General features: G+C 44.8%; 1 protein-coding gene across 4 annotated transcripts; it reads left to right on the plus strand.

The window, feature by feature from the left end:
• Nucleotides 1-1,699: 1,699 nt before the first annotated feature.
• Nucleotides 1,700-27,426, plus strand: PHRF1 (PHD and ring finger domains 1). 4 transcript variants are annotated; one of them, XM_082761853.1, is made up of 18 exons: nucleotides 1,700-1,829; nucleotides 4,949-5,063; nucleotides 5,382-5,501; nucleotides 5,812-6,038; nucleotides 6,945-7,028; nucleotides 8,008-8,129; nucleotides 10,916-11,013; nucleotides 11,571-11,743; nucleotides 13,967-14,096; nucleotides 14,473-14,612; nucleotides 15,428-15,615; nucleotides 16,516-16,635; nucleotides 18,381-18,535; nucleotides 18,963-21,755; nucleotides 22,435-22,511; nucleotides 23,102-23,362; nucleotides 24,384-24,512; nucleotides 26,188-27,426. In XM_082761853.1, exons 2-18 carry the CDS (start codon nucleotides 4,973-4,975, stop codon nucleotides 26,320-26,322), a joined length of 5,043 nt encoding a protein of 1,680 aa, XP_082617979.1. In that variant the 5' UTR covers nucleotides 1,700-1,829; nucleotides 4,949-4,972; the 3' UTR covers nucleotides 26,323-27,426. The 4 variants fall into 4 exon arrangements, with proteins under 4 accessions (XP_082617979.1, XP_082617981.1, XP_082617980.1 ...); XM_082761855.1 differs by having other exon boundaries at nucleotides 14,473-14,600; XM_082761854.1 differs by having other exon boundaries at nucleotides 11,577-11,743.
• The last annotated feature ends 514 nt before the right edge of the window (nucleotides 27,427-27,940 follow it).

Raw genomic sequence — 27,940 nt, forward strand, 5'->3', positions numbered from 1 at the left:
AGGAGCGTGCTTCACAGCGGTGCTTGCACAGCTGGCTGCTTGCAGAGCCAAGTCCTGCACGTTGCTGTGGCCGCCCTGGGTGCCGTGTTCAACTGTGCCGCGTTGGAGCAGGGGCTGGGGCTGTGCCAGCTGGAGCTGCGGTGGGCAAACCGCTCCGGTGCAGCCCTGTGAAAAGCAGGATGGGTGTTCGCTCTGGCACTGCCATCTTTCGTGTGCTCAAGTGAACCGCGAGATGCCCCCAGGCTCGGAGGACGGTCTGCTGCTGACATTGCCCTTGCGAGCCTCCAGGCCCCGGGGGGCTTTGCAGAAATGGTGGCTGGTGCTGCTTGTCCCCACTCCCCCCTCCGGCTCCAAACACGCGCTGTTCAGCTCGTAGCTCAGCCCTTAATCTCTGGGATGAAATTTCCTGCTGACATTGACGGTGCTGTGCGGGTAGGCTGCTGGAAGAGCCCCCAGTTATCCCAGCCGTGAAGCTCTTCCCTTTGTTCCCGGCTAGCTTTTAGTTGACAGCGCTGCCAAAAAGATGATGCTTACAGTGGCTTACGGGGAGCTACGTCCTCTGATAACAGGCAGAGGCTTCCCTGCCCGTGCCACAGGGTGCCCCTGAGCTCTGCCTGCCGCAGCGTGCCACTGCCAGCTGGGGACTGCCCCCAGGAGCAGGGGTGGGAGCAGAGGGCAACGCGTGCCCTTTCTACCTCCAGGGACCAGCAAATTGGCAAAATGTGATTAAAATTTCATCCTTTAACAGCACAGGGCCATCGCTGCCTTGGTGTGGATCTCTTTCCAGTCTGGATGGGCTGTGCTCAGCAGCTGCTGCTGCTTCAGTGGGGTTTTCGCCCCGCAGCCACCCTTCGCTGACCCACAAGCGGGCTGCGGCGCTGGCACAGGTTTCGCTCCGCTCTGCGATTTCAGGAAAAGGAGCTTGTTTTCTCCCCCTGTCTCCTTTCTGACAATGAGCCGAGTGTTTGCGAGGACACGCACACAGCTCCCAGCCGCGTTCATCAGCCGGGGCCGTGCTCCTTTTCCCTGAGGCCAGCCGAGGCGGGCAGAAAACCGTGGCTGAGGGAAGGGCACTGAGAGGGGGGAATATCCTTCCTCCGTTACGTGCCTGCCATCACCCAGCGGAGCTGGAACATTGGGGTTGGGATCAGACACGCAGAGTTAGGAAAAAAAAAAAACAAACAGCCAGGATCCCAGCTGCCTCGAAGAGGAATGTAGAACTTGTCCGTGTGCTCGTACGCCGTGCGTGTGCCTCCCACGCCATGGGCTTCACTCCTGGGAGCACAGCATGTGCCCAGCTCAGCTCGCACCCTGCGCCCTGACTGCGGTGTGAGTGCTGGGCTAAAGGCTGCACGGGGACAGTCGCAGCTGGGGTTTGTGTCACCACAAACCCGTGAGGGCTAATGGGGCCAAATGGAAACTCAGTGTAAAATCCAGGTGTGTTTATGTGCACTCTGCACGGCGAGCACTCTGAGCCCTGTGAGGTAACAGGAGGGCTCTGAGGGAAGCACACCACTCTCCTCTTCCTCTCACTTTTTATTAACGCGCAGTTTTCCCCATTTCCCCATCATTTCCCCATTTCCCCATCCCTTCCCCATTCCCCTCACAGCGCCCCCCCCCGCCGCCCCGCAGTGGTACACCCCGCCCCTAGCCCGCCTCTCCCCGCCTCCCCCCCCCCTCCCCGCCCCGCGGTGGTTCGCTCCCGCCGCCGTTTCCCCCCCGTCCCACCGGCGGGGCCGCGACCCGGAAGAGCTCCGGGAGCGTTTCCGGCCGTGCCTCCCGGAACGGCGGCGGCGGCGGCAGGGCCCGGGCCCGGGGCCTCCTCCTGCGTGAGTGGGGGCGGCTCCGGGGGGCTGGGGGGGGCTCCGCGGCCTCCTAGGGGAGCACCGGGGCCTGCTCCGGGGGCTCCGGGCGCCGTTGCCGGGGCCTGGGGGGGTCCCCGGGCGCTGTCAGCGGGGCCCCGGGGCCCGCCCGCGCTGCTGAGGCCTGTGGGGCCCCCGCCCCGCGCCCCGGGCTTGGTTATCCCCGCTCCCAGCCCCCGGGGTGGGCTTGTGGGAAACTGCGGCCTCCGAGCCCCCGGGGGACGCTGGGGGGGTTGGGGCCGGGCCCTGGGGTCTGGGGTAGGGGCAGGGGTAGGGGAAGGAGTAGTGGTAAGGGTGTGAGCGCGGCCGCCCCGCGGTCGGTTTTCAGGTCGGTTCCTCAGGGCTCCGAGTGGTGGGAGCCCTCGCACCGTTTTGGTACCGGGCTTTAGGAGTTAATCTCTTTTGTAACGCACACTGGGGATAGGCTAAGCGGGATGCAGGCCTAGAGGGCTTTTTATAAAGCTTCCTGGGCACATTAGGCTGGCACAGGGCTATAGGGCGCTCGTTAAGGTGCCTGCTGTGCCTGCACAGCCCCTCTTAACGTCCCTGTTCGGAGGGTGCTGGCAGGTGCCAGGTACAGCGGGCACCCTGTGTATAAAAACATCCTTTACAACACTTTTTTTTATTATTATTTTTTTTAATGTAGCAGGTGAGTTTGTGAGCATTTGGCTTCGATTCCAGGTGTGTGGCATCTGCCAACTTGAGACAGAAAAGGGTGCACTGGGGAGGGGGAATAATAATAATAACAAAGCAGCTATGGCAATGCGAGTGCATGCTGGAATATTTAGTAGCCTTCGGTTTAGTTACAAGTGCTCTCCGGAACAAGGCTGCGCAATAATTACCCCTGAAATTAGATCAGCATTCAGTGAGGAGACCCAGCTGGCTCCTTCTCTGCCTGGGCCCTGTCCCCAGTGCCCCTCCCGCAGGTTAAAACAAACGCCTTGCCCAGCAGATCTCCTGCCTCTAATCTAGCCCATCCCTCCTGGCTGCGGCGTGCTCTCAGCCGGTCAGAATCCCCATTTGTGGCAGTCCGTGGGGTTTTAGAAAGCCGGGGTGCTTCTCTGACAGCCCCCTCTTCTAGAGGAAACGTTCAAACAAATTGCTAACGCAGCTCAAGGAAAGTGCTTGCATTGCCTTGGAAATAGGGTGGTGCTCCAACACATCCTGGCCCTGTGTTGGACTGGGGTGACAGCTGCACTTTTGTACGGGTTGGGCAGCCCTGACGTGTGCCGTAAATGTTGACACATCTCCCCTGAGAAGAAAAACTGGGAAGTGCTGCTTGTTGTCCTCAAGGAACAGGAGGATGAGCCATCATATGGAGAGCACAGCCTGCCTCGCTTCCCTTTTCCTTGAGAGCAGCTCAGGTTTGAGAAGTTTGTTCACACGGTGAGATCTTCACCTTCACCTTTGCCTGGCTCTTCCTTACCTGTTTCAAACTCTCCACAAATCAGACTTTTGTTTTTGTTTTTTTTTACTGCCCAGACCTTGAGGCAACCCCCCCTGGTTTTGCCAACTCCTCGGGGGCTGGGGAGATCCGTGGCTGCTTGGACACGGTGGTGGGGTCACAGAGGCGTTCCCACCTCCTGCCAGATGAGGAGGTTTGGGACAAACACAAGTCACCCCTCATGAAATTGTGCTGCTCCCCAGCTCCAGCTTTGTGAGCTCCCGTTTGGAAGGTTCCCTCGTGTTGTGAGCTCACGTTCGGGAGGTTCTTATGTAAGCAGCTTCGCTCTGAATAATTCATCCGTGCACAGTGCTGGAACTGGCGCGTTTCTGGTGGAAACCAGTGGTTCTTCCCAGTTTGGTTTGGGTACGTTGCAGCGACTGCCTTTTGATGAGTCTGCGTGTTTTCTGCCAACGAAAACCATTTTTCTGCACTCCTGTGAACAGCCACGAATTCAGCTAGGAGTTTAATCCTCTGCTTAGGCAAGATTCTCACCGAAGTTAGGAGAAATCCTGACCAGGAACCCGCTCGTCCTGGAGCTTGATCTTTTTAGCCTTTCTTCCTGAGCAGCGAAGGCTGCGTTTCCAACTCAGCCCGCCTTAGCAAAGGCTGCATTTGTAGGGCTCTTAAGTGCAGAGCTGTGCTACGTGGCTCAAAAAAGGGAGTGAATGAGTGAGGATGTGCTTCGAGAGCTTGAATAAAACATAACGTTTTGTTCCAAAAATGACTTTAATATGTAAGCTGCATAATGCAGAGCAGGGAGAGGGGGAGAAGAGCACCCGAAACTTCTTTGCCACGTTTGCAGCAGAATCCAATTTCTCCTCCTTGCTGAGTTGTGACAGCAAGCTTTGTGAGTGTCACTTAACTGTGTTCAGCCACGGCTTGTTTATGGAACAGCGATCCTCCTTCCCTGACGCTTTGTAGCACCGCGTGCTGAAAGCTGTGGTTTGGTCGTCGGTATGGATTTGGATCAGGAGCTGTCTCGGTATCTGCCAGTTTTATTGCCAGTCTGCTAATGCACTGCAATTAATTTGATTGCATTAATATGCGCCCAATGAAATGGCCTCTTTGCTGCGGTTGTGTGCTCTGAGGCTCTCCTATTTCACGATGGAGCTGTGAAAAGGCCTTTGTAGAAGAAGACCTAAAACGCATCCTCTTTGTTCTCGTTTCGTTGGAATTGAGCAGGATGAAGTGTCTTGATTCGAAACCTCTACTTTTCATCCCGTCAGCCCTCATCCGAAGGGCAGGCTGACCTCTGGCCCCTTTCAATGCTGCTCCTTACAGCTAGTATGCAGGATGGTTTTGGTGTTGGCAGGTTTTCTCCCCCTGCCTTTAGTGGGGAGGTCTGGCTGTGCTTTTTTTTTTTTTTTTTTGGTCATCCAAGACAAAGCTGAATTCTTCCCCTGCACTGAGTTGCACAAGGAGCTGGTTTCAAGGGAAACTGGGAAAACTAAATGGGTTTTCTTCCTCCTCCTGCTGTAGGAGCTGCTTTCCAGCAGCACAAAGCCAAACCTCTGTTGTTGTAGATCGAACCAGAAGAAAAATAAAAAGAACGAAGTGTCGCTCAGTGCCTGTGCGGTAGCGATACCCTCTGCGCTCGTTTAGGTGCTGTGTTGCCTCACCGCCATCTGCCTTCTTGCAGGGAGCGGATTCCCAATGTCCTGCCATGGATGATGACAGCCAGGATGAGCTGATAAACAAGAACGCCGCGCTGGGCAAGGGCAAAAGGCAGAGTCTGGCACTCCTCAGTGAAACAGGTAACCAACCACAGGCTCTCTGTGCCTCCACCTTTCCATTTGGAGGTCTGAGAACCGATTTTTTTTAACCTCCCAAAAGAAGTGAAGCTGTATTTGTGACCATTTTTCTCTTTGCCTGAAAAATGTTTTGTTTTACTTCTAAACGCTGCATCTCATGCCACTGGCGTGCTTCCTCTGAGTTGCCCCGAGCTGCTGGCTTTGACACTACTGCGAAGCTCATGAGGAAACCTGGGGTTTCACTTCCTCTATAACATCCTGAGCAGGAATTCTGGTGCTGTACTCGTGTTTCAAATCCCCCTCTTCTTTTTTCTTCCTTAGAAAGCAACGGTGGGAACAGCTGCGAATCAGAAGATGACACCGGGAGTGAGGAGGAAGAAGACTCTGAGGAAGAGGGAGGTGAGGAGGACAAAGAAGAAAGTGAAGATGAAGAATTAGAAGGTAAGGGCTGTTAATGTGCACAACAGATTTTTTTTTTTTTTTTTTTTTTTAACAACCGAAGGAGGAGCGAGATGAAAGTTTCCTTCCAGAAAGTAACCATGAAACATAAATCCATGCTGCTCTGTAGAGTGGTGCCCAGAACCTACAGTAATAAACACGGACAATGCCCAATTTCTAGCTGTTTATAGCATTTGTATGTTTGACGACTATCTACTACCAAAAACGGTGTAGTTACAGCCTAACATCCCCCTGCACTTGCCTCCCCTTGCCCTGCAGCATGTCATTTTTTTTTCCTTTCTTGCTTTTTAAGATTGCGAGGATGACGATGAAGAGGAGGAGGAAGAAGCTGAGGCCACTGGAGGGGGAATGACTGATGCTCTGAAATTAGAGCCACACCTAAACGTAGCAAATGTTTCCTCTGATGAGGATGGTGAAAACTGCCCCATTTGCCTCAACACGTTCAGAGATCAGGCCGTTGGGACTCCTGAGAACTGCTCCCATTACTTCTGCTTGGACTGCATCGTGGAGTGGTCAAAGGTGAGCTGCTGGGACTTGATTTCCTGCGGCATTCTGATGTGCTCTGCTCTCTCTGATCACACTGTTCTTCTTTCATGAGAACAGATCCCTGTAATATTTATATTTACTTCCTTGAGCTTTTCTACGCAGGCTTAGGTGACTGCTTTATATGCCAGGATTCATGTTTGAGAAGTGTGGATCTGTTTCTTGTACCCGTTCTGATGTGTTCTGTTCTCTGAAAGCTGTGATACTGTGAGCGAGTGCATTTCTAGGCATCTAAGAATCTTGTTTTCAAGTCAAGACACCAACAGTATTGGTTTTCTCTGTGTGTGTGCGTGTAGACATATATTTATCTCTCTAACTTCTGTGCTGTGACAGCAGGATCAGGGTCTGTTGCAACAGTGAACATTTAAACCAAGGAAAGGCACAGAAGATTACTAAATCAGCAGTTTGCTCTGAATTCAGTATTTTTCAGTCAAAGTTACTGCCACTTAACTGCCTAGTTCCTGTAATCATAGTCCAGGGTGAGAATTACACAGTGCCTGTGGTAATTAACATCAGAGTTACTGAATGGATTTGCAGGTAATTTTGAGTTGCTCATTTTACCCAAAGAAAGAAAATTTCCTCCAACGTGAGCAGTATTTTAAGGCCATGTTTGGAAGAACTTTGATATTCCTTTGGAAATTGAATAATAATTAAATGATTTCAGTGATATAATAAATGTTTTTCTAAAAAAGTGTCTTCTCTGATGAAAAAGGTTGTTTGACAGATGTCAGATTTAACTGCTTAAAATGTCAATACCCGTAGCTTTTAAAAATGCTTACTACGTTAATGCTGGTCACATTAATAATTTAAATTTCGCTTTTTAGGAATGGAATCAAGGTGTGTGTATTAATTGTATGGGAAAAATATTTTGTTTCCTTCTAGAATGCAAACTCCTGCCCAGTGGATCGAATCCTCTTTAAGTACATTAGCATTCGGGCGCATTTTGGTGGTAAAATCTTAAAAAAGGTAAGCTTTACTACTGTAGTACAAAACCAAAATGGCCACAAAAAAGCTATTCAAAGGCTTACTTTTTTAGCATGTGTGTCTGATACTTGGTAGCCGGGTGAATTATTTCCTTCCTGATCTGAGATTGCCTTTTAAGGCACTGTTATAAATTTTCCTCATCTTTAACCACATTTCCTACATCAGAGTGTGTGGATTGAAGTGTGGTGCTGGCTCAGAAGGCAAAAAGGATTTTACAGCTGTGGTTTTGTATAGTTCGCCTCTAAGCTGTTCTGCACTGATAAGCCAGTTCCCAAGGGGAAAGTGCCCACTGTTGTGCAAGTACTGTACAATACCAACAGGAACAATGTGGGTTAAACGTACCTGACCTGTTCCTTATGTCTTGCTACCAGCTCTGTTGTGTAGCAGCTGGGTTTGTAAGGGGAGAGGGAGGAAGAGGAGGCTGCAGTTGAGCTCGTAAAGGCACAGGTTGAGTGTGGCGATGGTCTCTCACAAAACAATATTGAAGAGTTGTCGCTGTCCTTGTTAAATCAGTATCTGAAACGTAGCGTGTTTCGGAGGGCATCTGAGTTCGTTATGTTTTCATAAATTGAAGGTTTATTATTGCTTACATTTTAACAGAGGTATGATTACTGAGACTTAAATGATAATTTAGGAAGGGAAAGATAAGCTTGCTATCTTAGGTTTTATTTTGGGATTTTTTTTTATTTGTTTGACTACTTTTGATCTTATTCAGGTTCCACTGCTTCTTAAAAGAGTTTTCTGTGGTTGTCAGCATCTGACAATAGAGAAGCCAAGCTCAGTAGATCTCACAGTATTTGATCACGTCTGAGATGTGTTGAATGAACTCAAATGAAGGATTGGGTTTGTGGTGGCCACTTGGTTCACTCATGTTTAGGTTTTGCTGCTGTTACTGCTCATGTGGCAATGGATTTTAAAAGTGGTGCATTCTGCATGCAACCTGAATCCCTTTTTTATCCAGATTCCCGTTGAGAACACACAAACTCAGGGTAACGATGGAGAGGATGATCCAACCTTCTGCGAGGTGTGTGGCAGAAGTGACCGTGAGGATCGCCTGCTGCTGTGCGATGGCTGTGATGCAGGGTAAGAAAGATGTGAAGGGAGTACAGCACCTGTGTGATTGACACTTGCATTCTTTATGCCTCCCTGAAAAGGTGTGTGACTTGTCCCAGTTGACTAGGCTTTAAAGTTGCGTGCGAGAGCTTGAGATTTACAGTTCCATGAAATGTTGAGATATTTTCTGTATAGCCACATCTATTAGATGATTATTTTAGTCTTGCTTGCTGCTGTGTTTACCTGACATCTTTTTTTTCTTCCTCCTGGAAAAATAAAATAACTTTTCAACTGCTCAGTAGAGACACCAAGGAGCTGATACGTGACTTTGGGCCTATAGTCTCCTGCTAGAGTTTCAACTTGTTCTACTGTTTGAATCAGTCTTGCAGCATTGTCAATTTGATGGCAGAAGTCCCCTATTGAACAAAATGAGATGCTTCTTTGAATGAATTGGTAGAATAATCTCTTAAAGGTGGCTTTATCAAGCTTACAAGATAACTGGTAGGTTTAGTTTTGTATTTGTGTTCTGTAGCCTCCATGTGCATTGATTCACCTTCTAAACAGAAGACACAATCAGGAACACTAAATATTGTTAAGCATGTCATCAATACACTGAGCAACAAGTGCAGTTTAAAATACTTGGGGGGAAAAAAATTTGGCTGAGATCATTCCTAGGAAAATGTGGTATGGCTTGCTTCAAACCCTGGTTTTATTCCTTCACGTTTTCTCTGACCTGACACAGCACTGAAAACTTCATCAGTTATTTTTTCCATCAGGTTTATAGCCAAAGGAGTCATCCTGTCTTTCCATAAATATGGAAGGTAGCACTGGCTTCAGAAACACTATAAAGTCCTGATTTTTGTCATTTTAAAGAATTGACTTGAAGATGGGTATCAAATTGAAAAACAGGGCTAGCTTTGTGGCCAAAATTCCTGAATTCCATAGATGTCATTTTTCTTATGATTTGTGAGGACTGAGACAGAATAGTAAGGCAGAAGATTCCCTAGTGGCCCAGAAAAGAAGTCTGAAGCCAGTTCACCACTGGCAGTCACAAAGAGTCCAAGAGAAGTGTAGAGAACTTGACTGCTGATGTCTTTTTCCCGCTGTTTTGCACAGGTATAATCCTGGCCAGAGTGCTTGGGTGCACAGAGCATTTGTGCTTGTGAGTGGGTGGGCACATGAGTACATGTAAATGAGACTGAGAGAATGAGTGTGAATAAAATCAATTTACCTCTGAGTTGCTTGCAAAGCGAATATCACCTTACTCTTACATGAGGTCTGGCACTGAGTGTTGTTATGATGTTTTTGTATGTGATTGGGTTCTTTCAATATCTGGGGAGCTCTTAAATAGCTGTTGCAATAGGTTTTCCAGTGTCCAGGGTTTTCAAATGCTACTTCAGAAAGCCCAGGGATAATATAAAATGCGTTTAACAAAGCTCTTGCTATAAGGACTTTTGTTACGACTTCAGCCTGAACAATGTTACTTGTCAAAATACCACTTTAGGGAAATTATCTCATACCTGGTAGCTGGCAATTGGAGAAAGAGCTCTCCTTTCCCAGATAAGGAAAATACTTTGCTACTCTAACGTAGCGATTTTTTGCAAACATCATTTTTCAACTTCCTCTTCTTGTGTTTCTGAAAGAGTGTAAAATCTCATCTGCTCAGATGTGCTCTTCCCTGCAATAAGGACGTGATATTCCATTTTGTGTTTATAATTAATACATTTTAGCATAAACATAATAGCAGGTTTTGCAATCTAGTCACAAATTGAGTTAATCACAACTTCATGGAACAGGTTTGAAAGACAAAATCTGCAATTGGAGCAGTGGGTGGGAGGTGAATGAGCAGTTGCATTCTCTCTGCAGTTTTTTTTGTGCATGCATCCTACTGTTGCTCGACTGGGGATCTTGTTCTATACACTTGGTTTTGGTGGGAAGCATCTCATTTATTGGGAAGCCTGTTTGAGTTCTTTTTGGCAGTGTAACTTGAAGATGAGTTGCTTTAGAAATTCTGGGCTACTAATGTGTTCCTTTGTGTGTGTGTTAATTTAATGGCTGAAAGTGGAATAGAGTGAATTATGGAGCCAAAATTGGGTAATATTAAAAGGTTTTCCAGGATAGCTTCTCTTTGGCTAGAAAACACTTCAAAATGCTGAAGGGTGGTGTTCTCCAGGCAGCAAGCAGGTGTATGAAGGCAGCCAGCTGCACAATGCTCTGCAACCTAGTTCATCTCGTGCAGAAATCTTCATCACTAGGTGTTTTCTTAATCAAGAGCTGTGGGGGAGGGATGAAATGCGTTTATTTAAGATAAGGCATTGCAGCTGACCGGTGCCCAGTCATGCAAAGTAAAATGTGCATAACTCTCAGTTACAGTGATGCCGCGTTGGTTCTCAGGAAATTGATGTCGTTTCCAGATTGTCTGTCATGTCAGTGCTTCACCAGCTCCTTTCTGTTCTTTTTGCCACCACTAGTCTTGGCTCTGGCCACTTGTTGTGTTCGAACACTTGTTCAGTTCAAATGGTAAGCACGTACCCCACCATGAGGGTTAAAACAGGCACTTTTCAGGGAGTTATTTGGGCCTAAAATGATTTAAAAATACATACTAGAATCAAAGACCGTTATACAACTATCAGGTAGCGTCGTTTCTCTGAAGAATGGTAGAAGAAGATACATAGACTGTAGTTTCAGGCTTACAGAAATGCATCCGCACTTGGGGTTATGGTCTTATCTTTTCTGTAGTTAGACATAAAATGCTCTTTTCCCTTGGTAAGGAGCACTCTGTTTGATTTTTGTTTTGTTTCTTTTTCTTTCTCAAGGTATCATATGGAATGCCTTAACCCACCTCTGAGTGAAGTCCCTGTAGATGAATGGTTCTGTCCGGCCTGTGCTCCCATGGGTATCAGTGCTGCTGCAGGTGAGGGTTTGGTGGTGTGCAATAAGAGTAAACAAGTTTCTCCTGACTTAAATGCTGTGAAGCATGTCTTGTTTTGAAGAGATGTTTAACCCCTGGTTTGATCTGCTTTAGAATAACTGTCGGGCATTCTTCTCTTGAACCTGTTGATTGATACAGGGTTTTTGTAACTGCAAATCCAAATTTTAATAAAAAAAAAAATAAAAATAAAAAACCTACGGAGTTTCTTCTTATAAGCATTCTTCAACCTTTCTGAAGCTAGCCCAGGACCTCAGTGCAATTGCATTGCCATACACTGCAAATAATTTATTAGCACCCTGATCTCAGATGATTGCCAAAGTGGCAGTGTTCTGTTTTACCTAGAAAACCTTGTTTCTGTATCACGGTCTGCAGTAGTTAGTGTTGGTGGTGTCTGTATTTGTTTCTTTTTGAGAGGATGAGGTCCATGTTTGGAGGCCATTTGGCTTAAGAAGGGGAATGCAGATTGTTGTTGTTGTCCCAGATTCTCGAATGCTTTCACCTGTAGAGGGAGAAGTGACCTGGACATCTTTTCTTTCAAGATACAGATCACGTGAGTGAAGAAGAGGTTGCTGCCCTCGTGGCTGACGTTGTTCCTACCACTAGCAGGCTACGTCCTCACGTCCGAACCCGAGCTATAGCCAGGACTCGGCAGAGTGAGCGAGTTCGGGCAACAGTGAACAGAAACCGGATAACAACTGCACAACGAATTCAGGTATGTAGAATTATTTGCTAACGAGCTTCTAGAAGAACCTTGTGGAAGAGCTAAAATGCATCCCACCCCTCACATAGCTCATCTGTCTGAGTGCTGACCATCCATAGCAAAATGGTCAGTAGTTGTGGAGTTCTTGTTTTTTATTAATTGAGACATAACACAAGAGGCTTTGCAGTACACAAGCAAGATTGTCTCTATTTTGAAATCTGTAGTAGCTTCTTCTCTTAATCTGCATTTTTATTACTTCAGCCATTAACAAAATTATATTCTTATTCCCAGCAGATGTTAGTTCATAATTTGTGCACCGTTCCTATTTTTTAGTGTGCCTGTTTATTTGAGCTTTGTGGATTTGCTTGTTTGTCCTCCTACCCCCTTCCCAGTAGCAGTTGGACCTGTTGGCCACCTTCAGCCAAACTGGAGGGGAAAAAAATATTAAGTTTTATTTTTTTGACAGTTAGCCTCCTATTAAGCAGTGCAAACCCAAATTCTAGTGTCCTTGCTGATGTGGTGGTGTGAATTCAACCTCATTAATAGATTCCCCAGAATCTATGCAAAATCCCTGAGGTACTTGAAATCCTTTACTCATGGACCTGCTTACTGAACAAATAGAGACGGGTGAGGTGACGCTGTCTGAAATAATTGGGATCCTTTAGGTAACAATTACTGTGCTGCAAAGTGAGCACTTTGAAACTGGGGATCTCCTGCCTGGCCTCCCCTCTGGCTTTAGCCAAAGTACCTACCCTTCACTTCCATAAATATAAGAAGCCTTAATTTGCACAGGAACATATTGTGATTTAGAGCCTGTAAATAACCTCTGTGGGACTAGTGATATGTTAATTGGTTTTTCATTAGTGCCCTGAGATGGAGAAAGCCCTGAGCAACCTCGCTTGAATTCAGTGTTGTCCCAGCCATGAACAGAAGGGTTAGACCTCCTTAGGGAACCCCTTGGTTCTGTCCAACTTGAATTGCTCCATAGCTCTACGTAAGCTTTCTATCATCCGACAATAACATGCTCTTTTGGTTTTGACTGTATTGCCTTTTTTTCCAAGGATAAGAAAATATATTAAAAAAAAAAAAAAAAAAAAAAAAAGAAAAGAGTGGATAAAACTAAATGTTTCTTCAAGTCAGTCAGTTGGCTGTGGATTTCAGGCAGGGTTAGGTGCAGAGGCTTTCGTTAGAGTGTGAAGTACAGATAGGCAAAAGACAGAGTTAGTGGTGAGAGGTCTGGTGGCTAAAGGTTTCCTGTATAATCCAGTTGTAATGGTCAGGTGAGAAAGAAAAAGAAAATGTACTGAAGATTGTGAAGTGCCTCAAATTCATGAGCAACACTTCTATATTCTGTAAGTTCAGGCAGAAAAATAACTTTCCTGAAGGGTGGCTTGAGGGAAGCAAAACAAATGCCAAAATCTGGGCAAGAAAATATGTAGGCTTTCTTGTCATCTTACTTTCATACTGGTTGGGAAGAACAACAGACTGTTAATTAGCTCTCTGGAGTATGCATGTTGAATCTGTCATCAAAATCATTATAATTGGAAGAGAGAAATTTTTAGCGAAACCCAAATGGTCTTTATTATAGCTGTTAATACAGGCTGAAATCGGTGCCTTAGGTTTTTGTCATGTCTGTCCTGCCACTGTAGCGCTGCTAGAAGGAAGGAGGGAGGGGGGTTAGAGACATTCTAGGAATATGGTTGGCATGGATGTGACGTGCTTAATGTAGCTTTTGAGAGAAACCTGCTTGTCACCTCTTTCCAACCAAAGGAAGGAACCAGTGCCTCAGAATCCATACACTTATTTCAAATATGTTAAACATATTTGAAATGGGGTCGACCCTTTTGTGTAGAGAGGAAGAGGAAGGTGAACCTTGGTGGGGTAGCTGTACTACGTTGGCTTTTTGGCCTTCATGCTCATCATGCCTTGTGTGATGGGCCAGAGGTCAGTTCGGTGGACTTGTGGAAGTTCTGCTGAGTGGGAGTACTCTGTTAACAAAGTTGGCATTAAGCTAGCCATGGCTTGTGATGGTGAGGGAGCCTGAAGGGCAAGCAGGTTCTCCTTAATCCAACAACCAATAGGTGAGAACAGTGCCATAACTGCTTTACTGGCAGCTTGGGCTGCCATCAATGTTTCTCTCCTGAATGTCAATTCGCTTTCTCTTCAAATGCTTTTATACCGAACTTGCTGCTGATCTTCAGATACCTGTATCATCTATCTTCTAATCCCCTCCAGCACGTGCCGAGGTACCTCATGTCCTCTCTTCTGGATGAAACAATTGAGGCAGTTGTAGCTGGCTTGAACACAGCCATTTACCAGCGTCCTCTTACGCCGCGGGCTCCTGCTAGACAGAAAAGAAAAACAGGTAAGGGCATCAGAAGCCTTCTGTGGCTCCCACCTGCAAGAATACAAGCTTTGGGAAAATAAGCCTGAATCATAGAAAATTCTTTAGAGCAGCTGTGTGCTGCTGCACCTGTGCAGCTACAGAAGTATGCCCAGTGCGTATGTACACGTATAGGTCTGTGTAATCCCCTCCCCAAGATGTCTTTTCGTTGTAAAGATTACTTTTAAATAAATCCTGATGTCTTCACTCTTTTCTGCTGCACTGTTTTATCCTGCTGCAGCACACAGTAGATCACTTTCAGCTGCTTTGTGTGCCATGGGGGTATGGAAGGGGGAGTGCAGGGTACAACACAGCACCAGCATTTAGCCAGGTACTTGGTTGTCTTGTGTCCCATCAGGTAGGAGGAAGAAGGTAGCAGGCAAAAAAAGAGCTCAGACAAAATCTTCTGTTGGGAAGAAGACGTCAGGGACGCAGCTGAAGAGACGCAAGCGTTTAATGAAGAAGAGAAGAGGGAAAAAGATAAGAGTAAGATCGCATGTGAGTCTCTGCCAGTATCAGAATCTGCCAGTTTTCTGCTGTTTTATCTATCAGAGGATTATATCGTGGTATTCCGTGGAAAAATACAGTTTTGTAATGATAGCAGGTAGGGCTTTTTTTGTGGTGGAAGTATGTACAGGATGTTATGCCCAGGGTACTGCAGAAAAGTGTGTGTACCTAGAAATGAATTGCAACTTTCAAGCAGGCTTGCTGGATTTGCTAACAAATCCCGTTACCTGAGCTGCAGGGATCACACTAAAGCGCGTCCTGCAGGCTTTCTGTTATGCTCTTACCGTTAAGCTCTCGTGTTTACTCAGTACTGGTGTAAGCTCAGCTGAAATTGTCACCACCCACTTCTTTTAACGGACTGTGGTAATTTGCATCTGTGTTGTTGCAAACCACGTTAAGTACATGTAAGGGCTCACAAAATCCCTTTCAGTTGTGGGTAGTGTTCTCGGATGAACTACACTGAATACTCTGTACCAGCTTGACTTTTGTCCTCAGCCACCTTAGCTAGAGGTTACGTTCTACAGACAGCTGACCTCCCAGCCTTTAATAAGGAAGTGACAATTTTGAGTGACTGTCTTACAGATTTGTAGAAATTTCCCTTGTCTGATCATTTAAGTTACTATATGCAGTCTCTGTATGGAGTGGCATACAGGCTGTGGTATGTTCTATAAATGCTTTAAAGCAAACAGAAAATAAATGCGTACTGCTTCTGCTGCTGACAGTAGTAACCTGATCACTGCATTTGCTAAGTGAAGACTTTGTACCTGCCTCTAGCATACAAGTAACCCACCTCTGTATCTGTGCAGGTAAAAAATGAGGTTTCTACTCGCTCCCGTATTGCACGAACTCTCGGTCTTAGTAAACCCGTGCGTGGGGCCTCGATTCCTTCCATGTACAAACCAACGGAGCCCTCACTTGGTCTGATGAGGGCAGACATTGGTGCAGCTTCTCTGTCTGTGTTTGGAGATCCATATGAGTTGGATCCTTATGAGAGGTAAGATCCCAGGTCCCTGACCACAATCCAAAGTTAATTTCACTAGTGTTGAGTTGTTTGCACGTGTGCATGGATGTATTCCTATCTTCATGAGTATTTGAAACCTGGGATGTTAGGATACAGGAGAAGTTCAAGAACTGGGTTATACTTTGGAAAGGAGCTTGTGACTTTCTGCAAAAAGTGTAAATCTCGCACCCGAAAATGACTTGGGCTACACAGCTCACAATAATGTAATGGTGTACTTGTTCTTTCTTCCCCCCTTGGCTGAGTTGCTGAGCTCTTAAAGAATCAGCTGCCTTTAAAGGGGTTTGCTGAAATAAGCCGCATGAAAATCTTTAATAAGATCTATGAGGCTATTTAAAGGCTAGAGAATGAAGGAGCCAGATCCTAATAATTGTTTGTTTACTTTAAGTAAAGGTAGCTATCATTTGTTATATGATAAACGGTGACTTCGTGTAGAATTAGGTGGACCTGTGGAATTTTTGATGTTTTTCCTTTCCAAATCTCCCCTTCTTCAGATGCTTTAAATTCAGGAGGAATCTCCCTGTGCCATAGTTTGTATCACTCTTAAGCTCTGAAATTTGGTGAGGGAGGTATCTGAAGTTATTGCTGGTGAAATTTAATTTTCTACTGAACAGACCTTTTTTGACAGTCTCTTAGAAGGAAACTACCCATTTAATATTTAAAAAATCTCTCACGAGATTCAAATGTAGAATTCTACTGTGTAACAGTACGCAGTAACTGCTGTTACACAATTCTGCTTATTAATCAAGAGAAAATAAATATATGGCACAAATCTTTTTTTATGTACCATGCTCTCTAACAGTACATCTTCTAATCATATTATCTGCTTCATCCATTTGACAGTAATTTCAGGGTGTGTGTGTGTTTTATCCACAGCAACGAAGAAGTTCCAGCAAATCCAGATTCACCAGTGAGTGCCAAAAGGAGAGTTCTCTCCCAGTCAGCTCTGAGGTCTCACCGTCCAGTAGCTAGACCTGTTTCTGTAGGACTTCCCAGGTAAAAATCCATCAAGTGCTATTTTTATTTTTTAAATTGTATAATGACTCTAAGGACAGGTGATCGTTCTTATTGAACTTTTTTCTTACCAAATGTATTTTGTAAGTCTTTCAAGTTGGGATTTCAAATATACCAATGGGGTTGCAAAACAATTCTTAGTCTCATTAACTCTAAAAAAACAATCAAAATGTCCTGCTCCCGTATCTGGGTAGGCAGGGGAAGCTAGGTGCATATCCAAAGGAGGGAAGGAGGGGTGTAGCCACATCACTTTACTCCTGTCATCTGTTGGAGCTCAGAAAATTGGAAGAAACTGTTTGTTTGAATCTATAATTGAACAATTGCTCTGCTGTCTGACAGGTGATTTGTGTGTACTTGCACGCACACATGTGTGTGCACCTGCCGCTACCAGCCCCAGTGGGGTTTCAGGACTGGGGCACAGGATGCAGTGCAAAGAGGTTGGGCACAGGGAGAGGGGTGTGGTGAGAAGAACAGGGATGAGGAAAACGTCTGGAGCAGGTACCAACCAAGTCATGGAAAACTGCAAGGCTGAGGGAGCTGAAGGCTAGGAGAAATACAGAGAGCTCATCTTAACCTGTTGAAGGGCGTAAGAGATTTATGTGGCTGTCTTCTAATGCATCTGACTTAAAGCAAAGGTTTGTTTCCTGGGATTCAGATAGGAAAGGTACAGAAATATCCCAAGTTACCATGGAAATGTTATCTCCATCCTGAAGGAAGCCTTCCAGAAAGCTTTCCATGTCCTCTGAAGTAGCTCAAGTAATGTGTTCAGCTGAAATTCAGCTTTCCTAAGGGTTTGATTTGCCTGAACCACAGTGAGTTTCCTTGTCCAACTTAGGTGGCCAATGCTTTTAGCCCTCCCATATTCTCTTTCTGTTGTATGCTGCAGATTTTTGGTGTGTATTGTTTGGAAACCTTGCTTTGTTGTACAGAAATGAAGTCTAGCTCCCTGAAAAAGCCAAGTCTATTCGTTCCATTTTAACGCTTCTGGGTTTTATGCTTGTCTTTAAAAAAAAAAGAACTCCACTAAACACACAAGCAAAGAAAAACAAACCACCAAAAGTACTCAAACCTTTTTAATCCCCCCAGAATGGTTCATAAAACATTAATCCAGTAAAATCATGCTTTAAGCCCAGAGAAGCTGCAGTTAAAACTATTTTCTTAAGATTGTGTAATGCATAAAGGGGAGTGTTTGTTATCCCACGTGTAGGAATACTGCTGTTATTTTTCAGTGTACCTACCCTACTGGTAGGCACTGATGTGCATTCCAACAACTTATGCTAAACACTTCTATGAGGTGCGTCAGTGTTTGGTTTCTTTTTAGATAGTAGTGTAGGTCTGACTAACACAGTTGTGATCCTGTTTTGGTGGGGAGAAGAGACAGCTGGGATGGAAGTAGCTCTGCGTAGCACTGAACAATGCGCTGTCCTGATATGTGACAACGTTGAGCGTCATTCTTAAATAAGATGAAAAGCATTTGCTTACCAAAGGTCTCAGGAAGCACATAATCATACCAATCTGTAAATACTTTTACAGATAAGTAAATACTTCAACTTCTGTGTCGGAGAGAGATGGGAGCAGAATTATTCTAGTGAAGCCAAAACTATCAGTGAACTTCCCTGGCTGACCTCTGTTTATACCGTTGGTTTTGGTTTCTTTTTAATGTAATGTGTGTGTGTAGAACAAGTGCTGTAAGAGTAAAGGAAATGTAACCCCTCTGAAACATGCAGAAGCAGTGTACCTGCCTTGAGTCCTGATCACGAAGCAGAAGCTGCCCCCGTGCCTGATCTATTGGGAAGTATCCTGTCTGGACAGAGCTTCCTCATGATGAGTAGTTCTGACGTGGTCATCAACAGAGATGGTTCTCTGACAGCAAAGAAGGCAGGTAAGGGTTTGGCACTTGCTGTTGTAATTAGCCTGTTTTATCCACGCCTGCCCAGGTCCTATGTCAAAAGTACATGCTCCATAATATATAACCTATATACTATATAGTAGTATATAACCGATAACATCCTATGTTAAAGTCATTTTTATCAGTTGGCGACTACAGGATAATACTCACAAATCTAGTGAGACCCACAGAACAGAATTATTAATTTCTTAAATATTGGCATTTACCTCAAAGGTGCCATTGTCTGACAGTAACCCTTGTGCGTCTGACCGAAATAACTGTTGGACTGCCTTATTACTGTGTGGTATGTCTACAAACCAAAATGGAACTTAAAATAATTACCTCTGTACTTCTTTTCATGTTGGGGGGGAAAATGATAAATACGCCTTGAAAAGCTTAATTGTTTGCTTGTGTGCTGTAGCTCCACTTCACAGAAAATCAGCAAAAGACTCGAGACTGGATGATGATTCGGGACGTAAACCCCAGCTGAGTACAGTGCACTCAGGGACCATGGCAAGCAGCTCCATTCCTGGACCTTCAGTTTCCTCGGGGCTGAATACTCGCACTAGACCCACCTCATCAAGTTTGTTTTCATCACCTTCACCCTCCCTCAGCAGGGTTGAGCCCACAGCAAACCCTGCACAGACCACGTCAGAAAAGGCAACTGTAAAATCGGAATTTTCAATGACGCCCAGGTCTGTTCAGACTCACAGTATAGCTAGCTTGAGTGGGCATGGCTCCAAGTCAGATGAAATGCCCACATTTAATGGGAACTCTAAAAACTTTGCCCCCACCAATTCATCTTCAAAGCCCCCGAGCTGTAACTTGAATTCTGGTTCTAAGGCTGTAACTGTGAGGCAACCATTAAAACCACCTCTCAAGAGAGTTGACATCTTTGAGCTTCCCAGGATACCAAAGATTAAAAAGGAAACCAGCAGCAAGCAGGTGGAGCCAGAACCCACAGGAAGCCAAAGCTGCGACATCCCCAGCTCCTGCATAACGCAGCTGACTGGCAAAGAGAGCGCTAATCAGCCGGGAAAGGGCAGCAGGGTGGAAAGTCAGAAGTCAAATGCCAAGGAATCTCAGCAGCAAACACGTACGAGCGGGGCATCTTTTTCTACCAATGCAGGTGTGTATAGCAGTTCATCACTTCTGGGCACTTCGAGGAGCAAAGGCCCGAGCTCTTTTGAGAGTTTTAAAATTAATATTCCTGGAAATGTAGGGACTTCCAGCAGACTGCCTAACCCAGGGTTTTGTAACACCTTTCGCCCTGTGGATGAGAAAGTGCAACAGAAAGAGACTCCTTCACCTCTTTTCTCAGTTAAGAAGAAGCAAGTCAAAAGTGAAATATACGATCCCTTTGAGCCAACAGGGTCAGACTCGAGTTCAGCAAGCAGTAGTCCTGAAAGGCTCGGCTCAGGGATCCCACTAACTAATATTACCAGGACTATTTCCATCGAAAATCCAAAAGTTCAAACATTTCAAACTGTTCGTCGTTTCACTCCTTACACGGTAGAAAATATATTTGGGTCTGGTGCTGAATCTGATGTACCGTCTAGTAACACGGAGTCTCATGAAGACGTGCCAGCAGAAAGCAGGATTGTAGAACAGATCTCTGATACGGAGGAACGAGACAATATGGATGAGGAAGACTTTCTAAGCAGTCCTTGCACTTCGTCTGTCGTTAAGCAAATCTCTAATGCAGAGCCTTTAAAGGAAGAAGGTAGAGAGGGCCCAAATGTGTTCTTTAATGCTGAAGAATTAATCAGACCTAGTATTAGTGTGAAACTAGAACCAGAAAGTCCCTCAAAGAATGATGGGCAGCAAAAAGGCCAAAAGACGGAACAACCAGAGAAACGATCACGTTCCAGATCCTGTTCAAACTCTAGCTCCCGGAGCAGGAAGAAGGTGAAGAGGAAAAAAGCAGTTGTCAAAGACCGTAAGAGATCCCGATCAGGGTCTAGGGACAGAGCACGCTCGAGGGACCGAAGTTCCAGATCTACGTCTTGGTCAGGTGGAGAGGAGCACAGCAAAACACACACCTCGAAACCCAAGAACAAGAGGTCTTCTACTGACCGTTCCAGCAGTCACGAGCGATCCAAAAAAAAGAAAATGAAGGATAAAACTAAGGATAAAAAGGCAAAATCTTCTTGGTCTAGGGAGAGAAGGAAATCGAGGTCACGTTCAGGTAGTCCTGGAAGTAATTCTGAGTTTTACGAAAACAGGAAGAAGAAAAGGCGGTCTCGGTCAAGATCTAGACGGAGGGATCGTTCCCGCTCAAATAGCACTGAAAGGACTAAGAGGCGGAAACACAGGAGAGACAAAAGCTATGAGAGGTATGAAAAAGATAGTAGCGTGAGGTCCAGAGAGAGAAAGAGATCAAGATCCAGGTCTCGAGAGAGGAGAAAGTGGAGGTCTCGGTCTCGGTCTGCATCTCGATCTCGGGAGCACAAAAGCAGCAAATCAAAAGAAAAAAGACCACGATCGAGATCACGTTCCAAAGAAAGGAAACACAGGTCAAAAGAGACCTCGCTTCCTCCCCAGCCGGAAAAAGATCAAAAGCCTCCAGCTGAAGATGTACCCAGCTGTCCAGAGCAATCCCATTCCTTCAAACAGGAGCCGAAGGAAGAGCTAGTACTGGAGCAGTTTTCCATAACCATCCAACCCAATGTCAAAGTTGAGGAAGTACAGGCTGAGACCTCCGTGCAACAGAGGGAGGCCCAAGAAACTATAAAGGTAGAGCCTATTTGTGAGGAAGTGGCAAGTGAAGCTGCATTCCTTGTGCCAGAGATCACAAACAGCTGTGTTCCAATTGGCAGCATGGATTCTTTGGCTGAAACTGAATTAATGACTAGCAGTGATCCAGCATTGCTTGGTAGCTGTAGCAATACAAACCTGGAGATTACAGTTAAAATAGAAAATACTGCGCTGTGTCCGCCTCTGATGGAGCCACCTCCGAAGAAAGAGGTTATCGTGCAAGTTCAGCCTGAGGCTGAGCCAATTCAAAGCTCATCCAAAAGCAAAATAACAGATTGTGTGAGAGAGGTTAAAGATGAGTGCCTTGTGTCAACGGAGAAAACCAGTGATTTCACTAAACCTGAACTGGAGGTGGTACCTCAGGGTCCTGCGTTGAAATCTAAAGCACCGGTGAAAAGAGTGACCTGGAATCTTCAAGAGGAAGAGAGCGGTGCATTGTCTGCTGGAAAAGCTCCACGTAAGTCTCTTGGGGAAAACAAGCAGCAGTTGGAGCAGGCTGCATAAGGCTTAGGGTTTAGGTGCCTGGCTAAAGCTGTAAGTGTAGTAGCTCTGTCATCTGAGCTGGGGTGATGCTGTGGTTCCCAGTCCTGAAAGCCTGCGTTTTGCACCTGCCAAAAACACGAGGTGAATCGCATTAATGAATCGTTGCTGTCACTTCAGCAGCTTGACTAGCCAGTGGCAACTTGTTTGGCTGTGAAGCAAGTACTGCAACCTGATCTCTGAACTGGCAGCCTGCATTCCATGCTTCCTGCGTTTAACTAGAATGATTTATCCTTCAGAAGTTAAGATTATTCAAAACTGAGTAGTGCTGCAGATCTCTACAGCTTGCTCCTGTGAGCTCTGCTAAGCCAAAGCTGCTTGGAACAGCTCGACTTTGGTGCCCTGTGCTGTGGGTATTGACAGTTGTGTGCTTCTCAGTTCCTCTCACAGAAACCCACTAAAAAACAATTGCACAAGTGAATGATAAGCACTCTTATCAGCTTTAAAATGTTGATGATTACTAAACTAAGTCCTTTAATAGCCAGCCTTGTTGTTAGAACCATCTCCACTATTGGTTTTTTATGTATAACTGCTTTGAATCTTTGACCCACAAGGTTTATTTTGTTCTCTTTTTTTTCTTCTCTTGGGGAACCTAGGGATGCCGTTTTACAAACTTCAGCGAGCAAAAGAAGGGGCCTGGAAGGCAGAGGACTTGAACCAAACATTAAATCAGGTGCAGTTAAATGAGCCTCCTCCAACCAATTATATGATTCCCGAGCCTATGTTTCCTGACCTAGATTCCTCTCAGGTTGGTTCCTATTCTGACAGCCCAGTGTCATGGAAGGCATCCCACCTCATCTGTGCCCTCGTTGTACGACACCCTTCCCTCATGGCAGAGCTCGCCTTCCTCTGCGTGTAGTGCATTTCATGAAGCCCATACGCCTCAGCAATCCTCCAATCATTTAATCTTTCGAGCGATTCTTACAGCTGAAGAAGCACATCTCCCTTTCATTCTGCACCATGTGTGCAGCTTTCATTTTCAGCACTTCCCTGATGAACAACCATGTTGCTCCAGAAGCTTTGAGCATCTTGCTAATTGCAATCAGGCTGTGAAAAATATATATATAAAAAAATATATATAATAATAATAAAATGGCCTGGTGGCACTGGTGTGTGCCAGCCTAGCTGAGAGGTGGACTGCAGCCTCCCTGATTCACTCTACTAATGACTTGCCTGTTTCAGTGGATAAAAATTGCTCTGAAAATACCAATCTGATGCTCTCTTTCGAGGACAGGCATTTACAAAACGGTCTCTGTTTCACAGGTGTTCTGTCAAAATCTACCTTTGACGCCACCTCTGCCCTCGAGCCTCCCCCCCTACGCGCCCGTCAGCCAGCCCACGGTTCAGTTCATCATGCAGGGCAGCCTGCCAGCGCTTGGCTGCGTGGCGGGGCAGAGCCTGACTCCAGAGCCGGGCAGCCTGGCTACTGCCTCTGAGCCAGGAATTCAAGCTGCTTCTGTTGGAAATGCAGAAGAAAAGATCAAAGTACCGAAACCTCCAGTGGATAAAACGAAGAATGAGGAAGTGAGTAAATGCTCTCAAGTAGCAAATGCATAACTGGAATTGCACATGCAGGCCACGGTCCTGTTAGTTAAGATATTACCCGTTCTTTAGAAATTAGAAATAATATGTTAATAAGCTGCTTATTTGGAATTTTAAAGGTTTTTTTATGACTTAAAACCTAGGTTTTATAACTTTCTCTGTACCCTCTCTGAGAGGGGTGAAAGCAGCTAATTTATCCTTACAGTTCTGAAACTTTCTTGTGTGAATGTTTGAAAGCTGCTTTCAGAAATCCAGAATGTCCAAACTCCAAACACCTGGTGCTCTCCTCTCTTGTTCAGTTTTGAAATGAGCATTAATTCTCATGACAGTCCTATGGAGAGGTAGGACTGCATCCTGCTGTTAATCAGCACTGAAAAAACCATTAGAGATCTAACAGTGCTAGTCCCTTGCTGCTGAGTTTTGGATCTGCTGTACAGACCATCTGCTGTAAACTCACATTGCACGTTAACAGAAGATCTGTCATTTAGCCAGTTATTCTATTTTCTATCATAAAGTTAAAAACAAATTGGTGGGAAGATGTTTTCAACTGAACCTCCATTTCAGCAGCAGTTTCTGTGAATTTGTCTTGATAGAGTATATTCTTATGTCAGAGTACCTTTAGAGCTATGCGAAGCTTTGTATTTACGCCTCTGACCTGCTGCTTTTAGATTTTTAGATTCTGACAGCCTCTTTGATTGATGGATGTTTACTCCAGAGCTGTTGGAATGGGAGGAGGAGATGAAAATTAAGGTGTCGTGTTTGCTTTTTTAAAACGTGTTCTCTAAGACAGAATAATGTTTCACAAAACAAGGTTTTCTCACTGCATGAAGCGTGTTTTGTTTCAAGACTGCAAGGTACGGTAGAGGAGATTGCTTTGAGGCTAGCTCTTGGTTTGTTGAAAAGTGAAATGGGTATTTTCATTGTCTGAGCACTTCTAAGAAGAATAGGTTCTGAAAGTATTCCCAGGCTAAAACAAGGTAATGAACTTCTCTTTGCTGTGCAGTACATGAAGAAGCTTCACATGCAGGAAAGAGCTGTGGAAGAAGTGAAACTTGCCATTAAACCTTTTTACCAGAAGAGGGAGATTACGAAGGAGGAATATAAGAACATTCTTCGAAAAGCTGTGCAAAAGGTAATGTTCCTGTGAAGGGGAGGAGCCGTGCAGGTAATTAAATAGTGGCAGTACTTTGGATTGCACTTGCAAGCTTCAGTAATTATGTGGTGTTACTGAAATAGCAGATTTTTGGACTCCGACCTGGACTCGACAGTCTTATGGTGAAGTTGCTCCAAGCAGGACTGAGCAGTGTCATTGAGAGCTGTCAAGGCTGACCCGTTTATAATATGTTTTCAGCGACATGGAACATTGAAGCTTAAGCTGCTTGATCTCAGGTGTTATGTGGCACACGCCTTGGGTGGGAGTTGTTAATTCCCTTTCATTGAGAAATTCAGCCTGAATTGTCAAGCTGCTTCTCCTAAAGTTAGAAAATATTTTGTGTATTAATTCCTTGGACACCTGTGATGTCCCTGAACTTTAGAAGAGGGCTTTGCAATTTGGCTGACGCTGACTTTTGTCTCAAATCTTAGTGCTGACTAGATTGTGGCTGGAAAAAAATACCTTATCAGCAGACAAATGCATGTTGTCTTGTGAAAGCAATTAATGCTCTTGCGATTGAGGCAGGTAAATGATACCCTGGAGAACTGTTATTTTTCTCCCTGCTCTGCCTTCCTGCTATCACTAGGAAATTCCATCGTAAACAACAATTCCTGAGATAATGTCTGCAATTTCACATCTTCTGCATGACCAACGTGAAAAGCAAATCCAGTTTGTAGAAGACCTGAGCAAAACCAGTTGCAGCTGAAGTCCCTGTGAACAACGATTAAGTTCTTAGTACTTTGGGAGAAAGTGAGCAGACACTACATATCTCAGAATTGCCCTTCAAAAGTGCCAAATTCTTTCAATCTGAACATCACTTCCTCAAAACCATCAGAAAAATGGGAAATAAACATTAATTTACCATGTATTATATAGGATTTGCTGGACAATTGCAGTGCAGTTTGGTATGTTAATTAGAAACCACAGAAAAGCCCATGATAAAAATGAATAATTCTACTTTGAGAGATGCAATCAGTTAGTGCTCAGTAGGGAAGTGCTCGGGCTGCTTCTGGAATGCATGAAGGAAAATATTACCAGTGAGCACTGTTCATCCTGAGCAATGGTAGAGGGGTGGGAGTACAACAGTGTCCAGCTCTTGAGGCTAAATATTACATGTGCAGAAGAAGGCCAGCTAGGGTTACAGGGTGTCTTTGTTTTCTTGAAGGGACTTCTTAACTAGTCTTTGATCAAGCGTAACTTCTGTGGTGTTCTTTAATACAGTTTGTGTGGGGATAGTAATGTGCTAATGATTTCTGCAGAGATGTGTAAGCCATCATGCCAGGTTGCTCTGACACTTGGATATATCAGAGCTGAGAGCTTCATTATTGCAATGCAACAGAGGCTGAACTCTCTCAGACAGAACACAGATGCAGTTACCACAGCGAGGAAGGGTTTGTGACTTGCCCGAGTGCATTTAGTCCAAGATGCATTGTAGGTTTTACAAATAACCATAGAGGGTTAGACCTACCCCGGCGTTGGCTGAAAACACTCTTATTCTTGTTGAGTCTTTCACTTTGTGTCCTGGTCTGAGAGTCTAGGAGCCTATGAAGGAATCAGTTCTCCTGGGAAGTTCAGGGTTTCTTGATCACTACTTGTCTGCCTGAGCTGCTGTGATACCGTTAAGTGACTGAATGTCTTTTCTAATCTCTTGCAGATCTGCCACAGCAAAAGTGGAGAGATCAACCCTATGAAGGTAGCTAATCTGGTGAAGGCATATGTGGAAAAATACAAACATATGAGGAAACATAAGAAGTCTGATGGTGAAGATGCACGTGAAGTGGAAAACTGAGAGTAAGCTGCAGCCAGAATGACTTGAATTGAACTCTATGAACTGAGAACATTATTCCAGAAGAAATAACAGATCTGCAGTAACATCTCATCAAAAATAAAATGCAGAGAAGCAAGATAGGATTTATCTGCTGAACCTACTTTTGAATTGTTTCCATATGGGAATGAGCTTGGGTTTGTTGTTTTTTTTTTTCGATTACCTACAGATGTAGAACTCAATAACAATCAAATGCCTCAGACCAGCAGAGTAATTCCAAGGGAAACACAGAAGAGATTGATGTTTGGGACTCCCGGATTGCTACCATTTTCAGGGTTATTTTGATCACATTTTTGGCCCGTGCACCTGTCTTGCTAAAAGTTTGAAACTGGACACCACTTTTCATATACAGTATATTGAGAGCTATATACTGTTTCCCTTGTGTTTATTTATCAAAATATGGATTGTCTTTAGAAACTTCTAATTTAATACTTGAAATGTGGTATTTTTAGCCTGCTCGATGAGGAGCGAAGCTTTACTCGCTCTGTCATTTGGGGATTGCAGAAATGAGCTAACCTTTATAAAATGACTTCAGAAACACTGCTCAACCCGTGGTGTTTATTTACATCCTGTTGGAAATATCCTGTTAGTGAAAAGTTTAATTTTGGGGGTGGGAGATTATGTTGCACTTCTGTAAATAATGCACTGATGGCTGGTTTTGTGTCTGCCTTTCAGGAAAAATGAAACAAAAAGCAAACATTGTGAATTTTCAGTAACAAGCTTGAGGGACAAGGTTGAACTGATGTACAAAGCAGAAATGTGACAGAATTTATAAAGTTATTTTGAACGGTTTTAGTCCTATAGCAGGTGTCATTTGTTTGCCTTTACAGCTGCCCCTTTCCGTGACCATTCTGTATAAATGTGTACACAAAGGAATACTGGGTTTCTAGGAGAGGACTGGATTTGGATAAGTAAGTGTTCCTCCTATGAAGGAGGGGGACTGCTTTCCTTTTCAAGAAGCAAGGACGTCTTGCATGTGTAATGGCTCTGTGTTGCTTTAAAAGCACTTTAAAAGCACTCCTTGTTCACACATACTGTAGAGCAACTACTGTTTTAAATGGTCGTCTGAAATACAGCAACTTAAAAATATATTCAGCACCTTTTGAATATGACAAAAAGCTCCTTTTTCCTGTGTTAGGAAGAGAGAAGGCATTTTAATAGGGAAGCTGGAGAAAAAAACAGTAAGTTGCAACTTACAAAACAACATAGAAAGTGGCTTTTCCTTTCAAGGGGATCTGAATATAGGTGGCCCGTTAGACCAGATATTAGTAACATTTGTGAAGTGCAGATAGGAACTACCCTCTTTGAGGGTCTTGCTGCTCTTCTTCAAAGAGAAAGTAAGCTCTTGGGAGTGTGTTTTTGTTTTTGTTTTTAATGAATCAAGTAACTTTTCAGCTCTTATTTTTCCTGGTGAGCATGGGAAGAGCTCACAAAAAAGAACTCCCATCCATTGCTGGCTTTCCTGACTTTTTAGCAAATGCTGATCTCTGTCTTGAGCTTTGTCGGCATATTGTAATTCTGATAGGTTCTAAGTATCTGTTCTGTGTGTGTGTTTGACTGTTTAAAACAAACAAACAAAAAC

Source organism: Aythya marila (genome assembly GCF_965140915.1).
Source record: "Aythya marila genome assembly, chromosome: 5".
Taxonomy (NCBI): domain Eukaryota; kingdom Metazoa; phylum Chordata; class Aves; order Anseriformes; family Anatidae; genus Aythya; species Aythya marila.

What these genes read in the sequence shown, in the direction of transcription:
- PHRF1 (XM_082761853.1), top strand. Translation starts at nt 4,973, where the DNA reads ATGGATGATGACAGCCAGGATGAGCTGATAAACAAGAACGCCGCGCTG. An exon ending in GCATCGTGGAGTGGTCAAAG is followed by an intron (nt 6,039 to 6,944) that starts GTGAGCTGCTGG and finishes GTTTCCTTCTAG; the next exon opens with AATGCAAACTCCTGCCCAGT. An exon ending in GTTTCTGTAGGACTTCCCAG is followed by an intron (nt 16,636 to 18,380) that starts GTAAAAATCCAT and finishes TGAAACATGCAG; the next exon opens with AAGCAGTGTACCTGCCTTGA.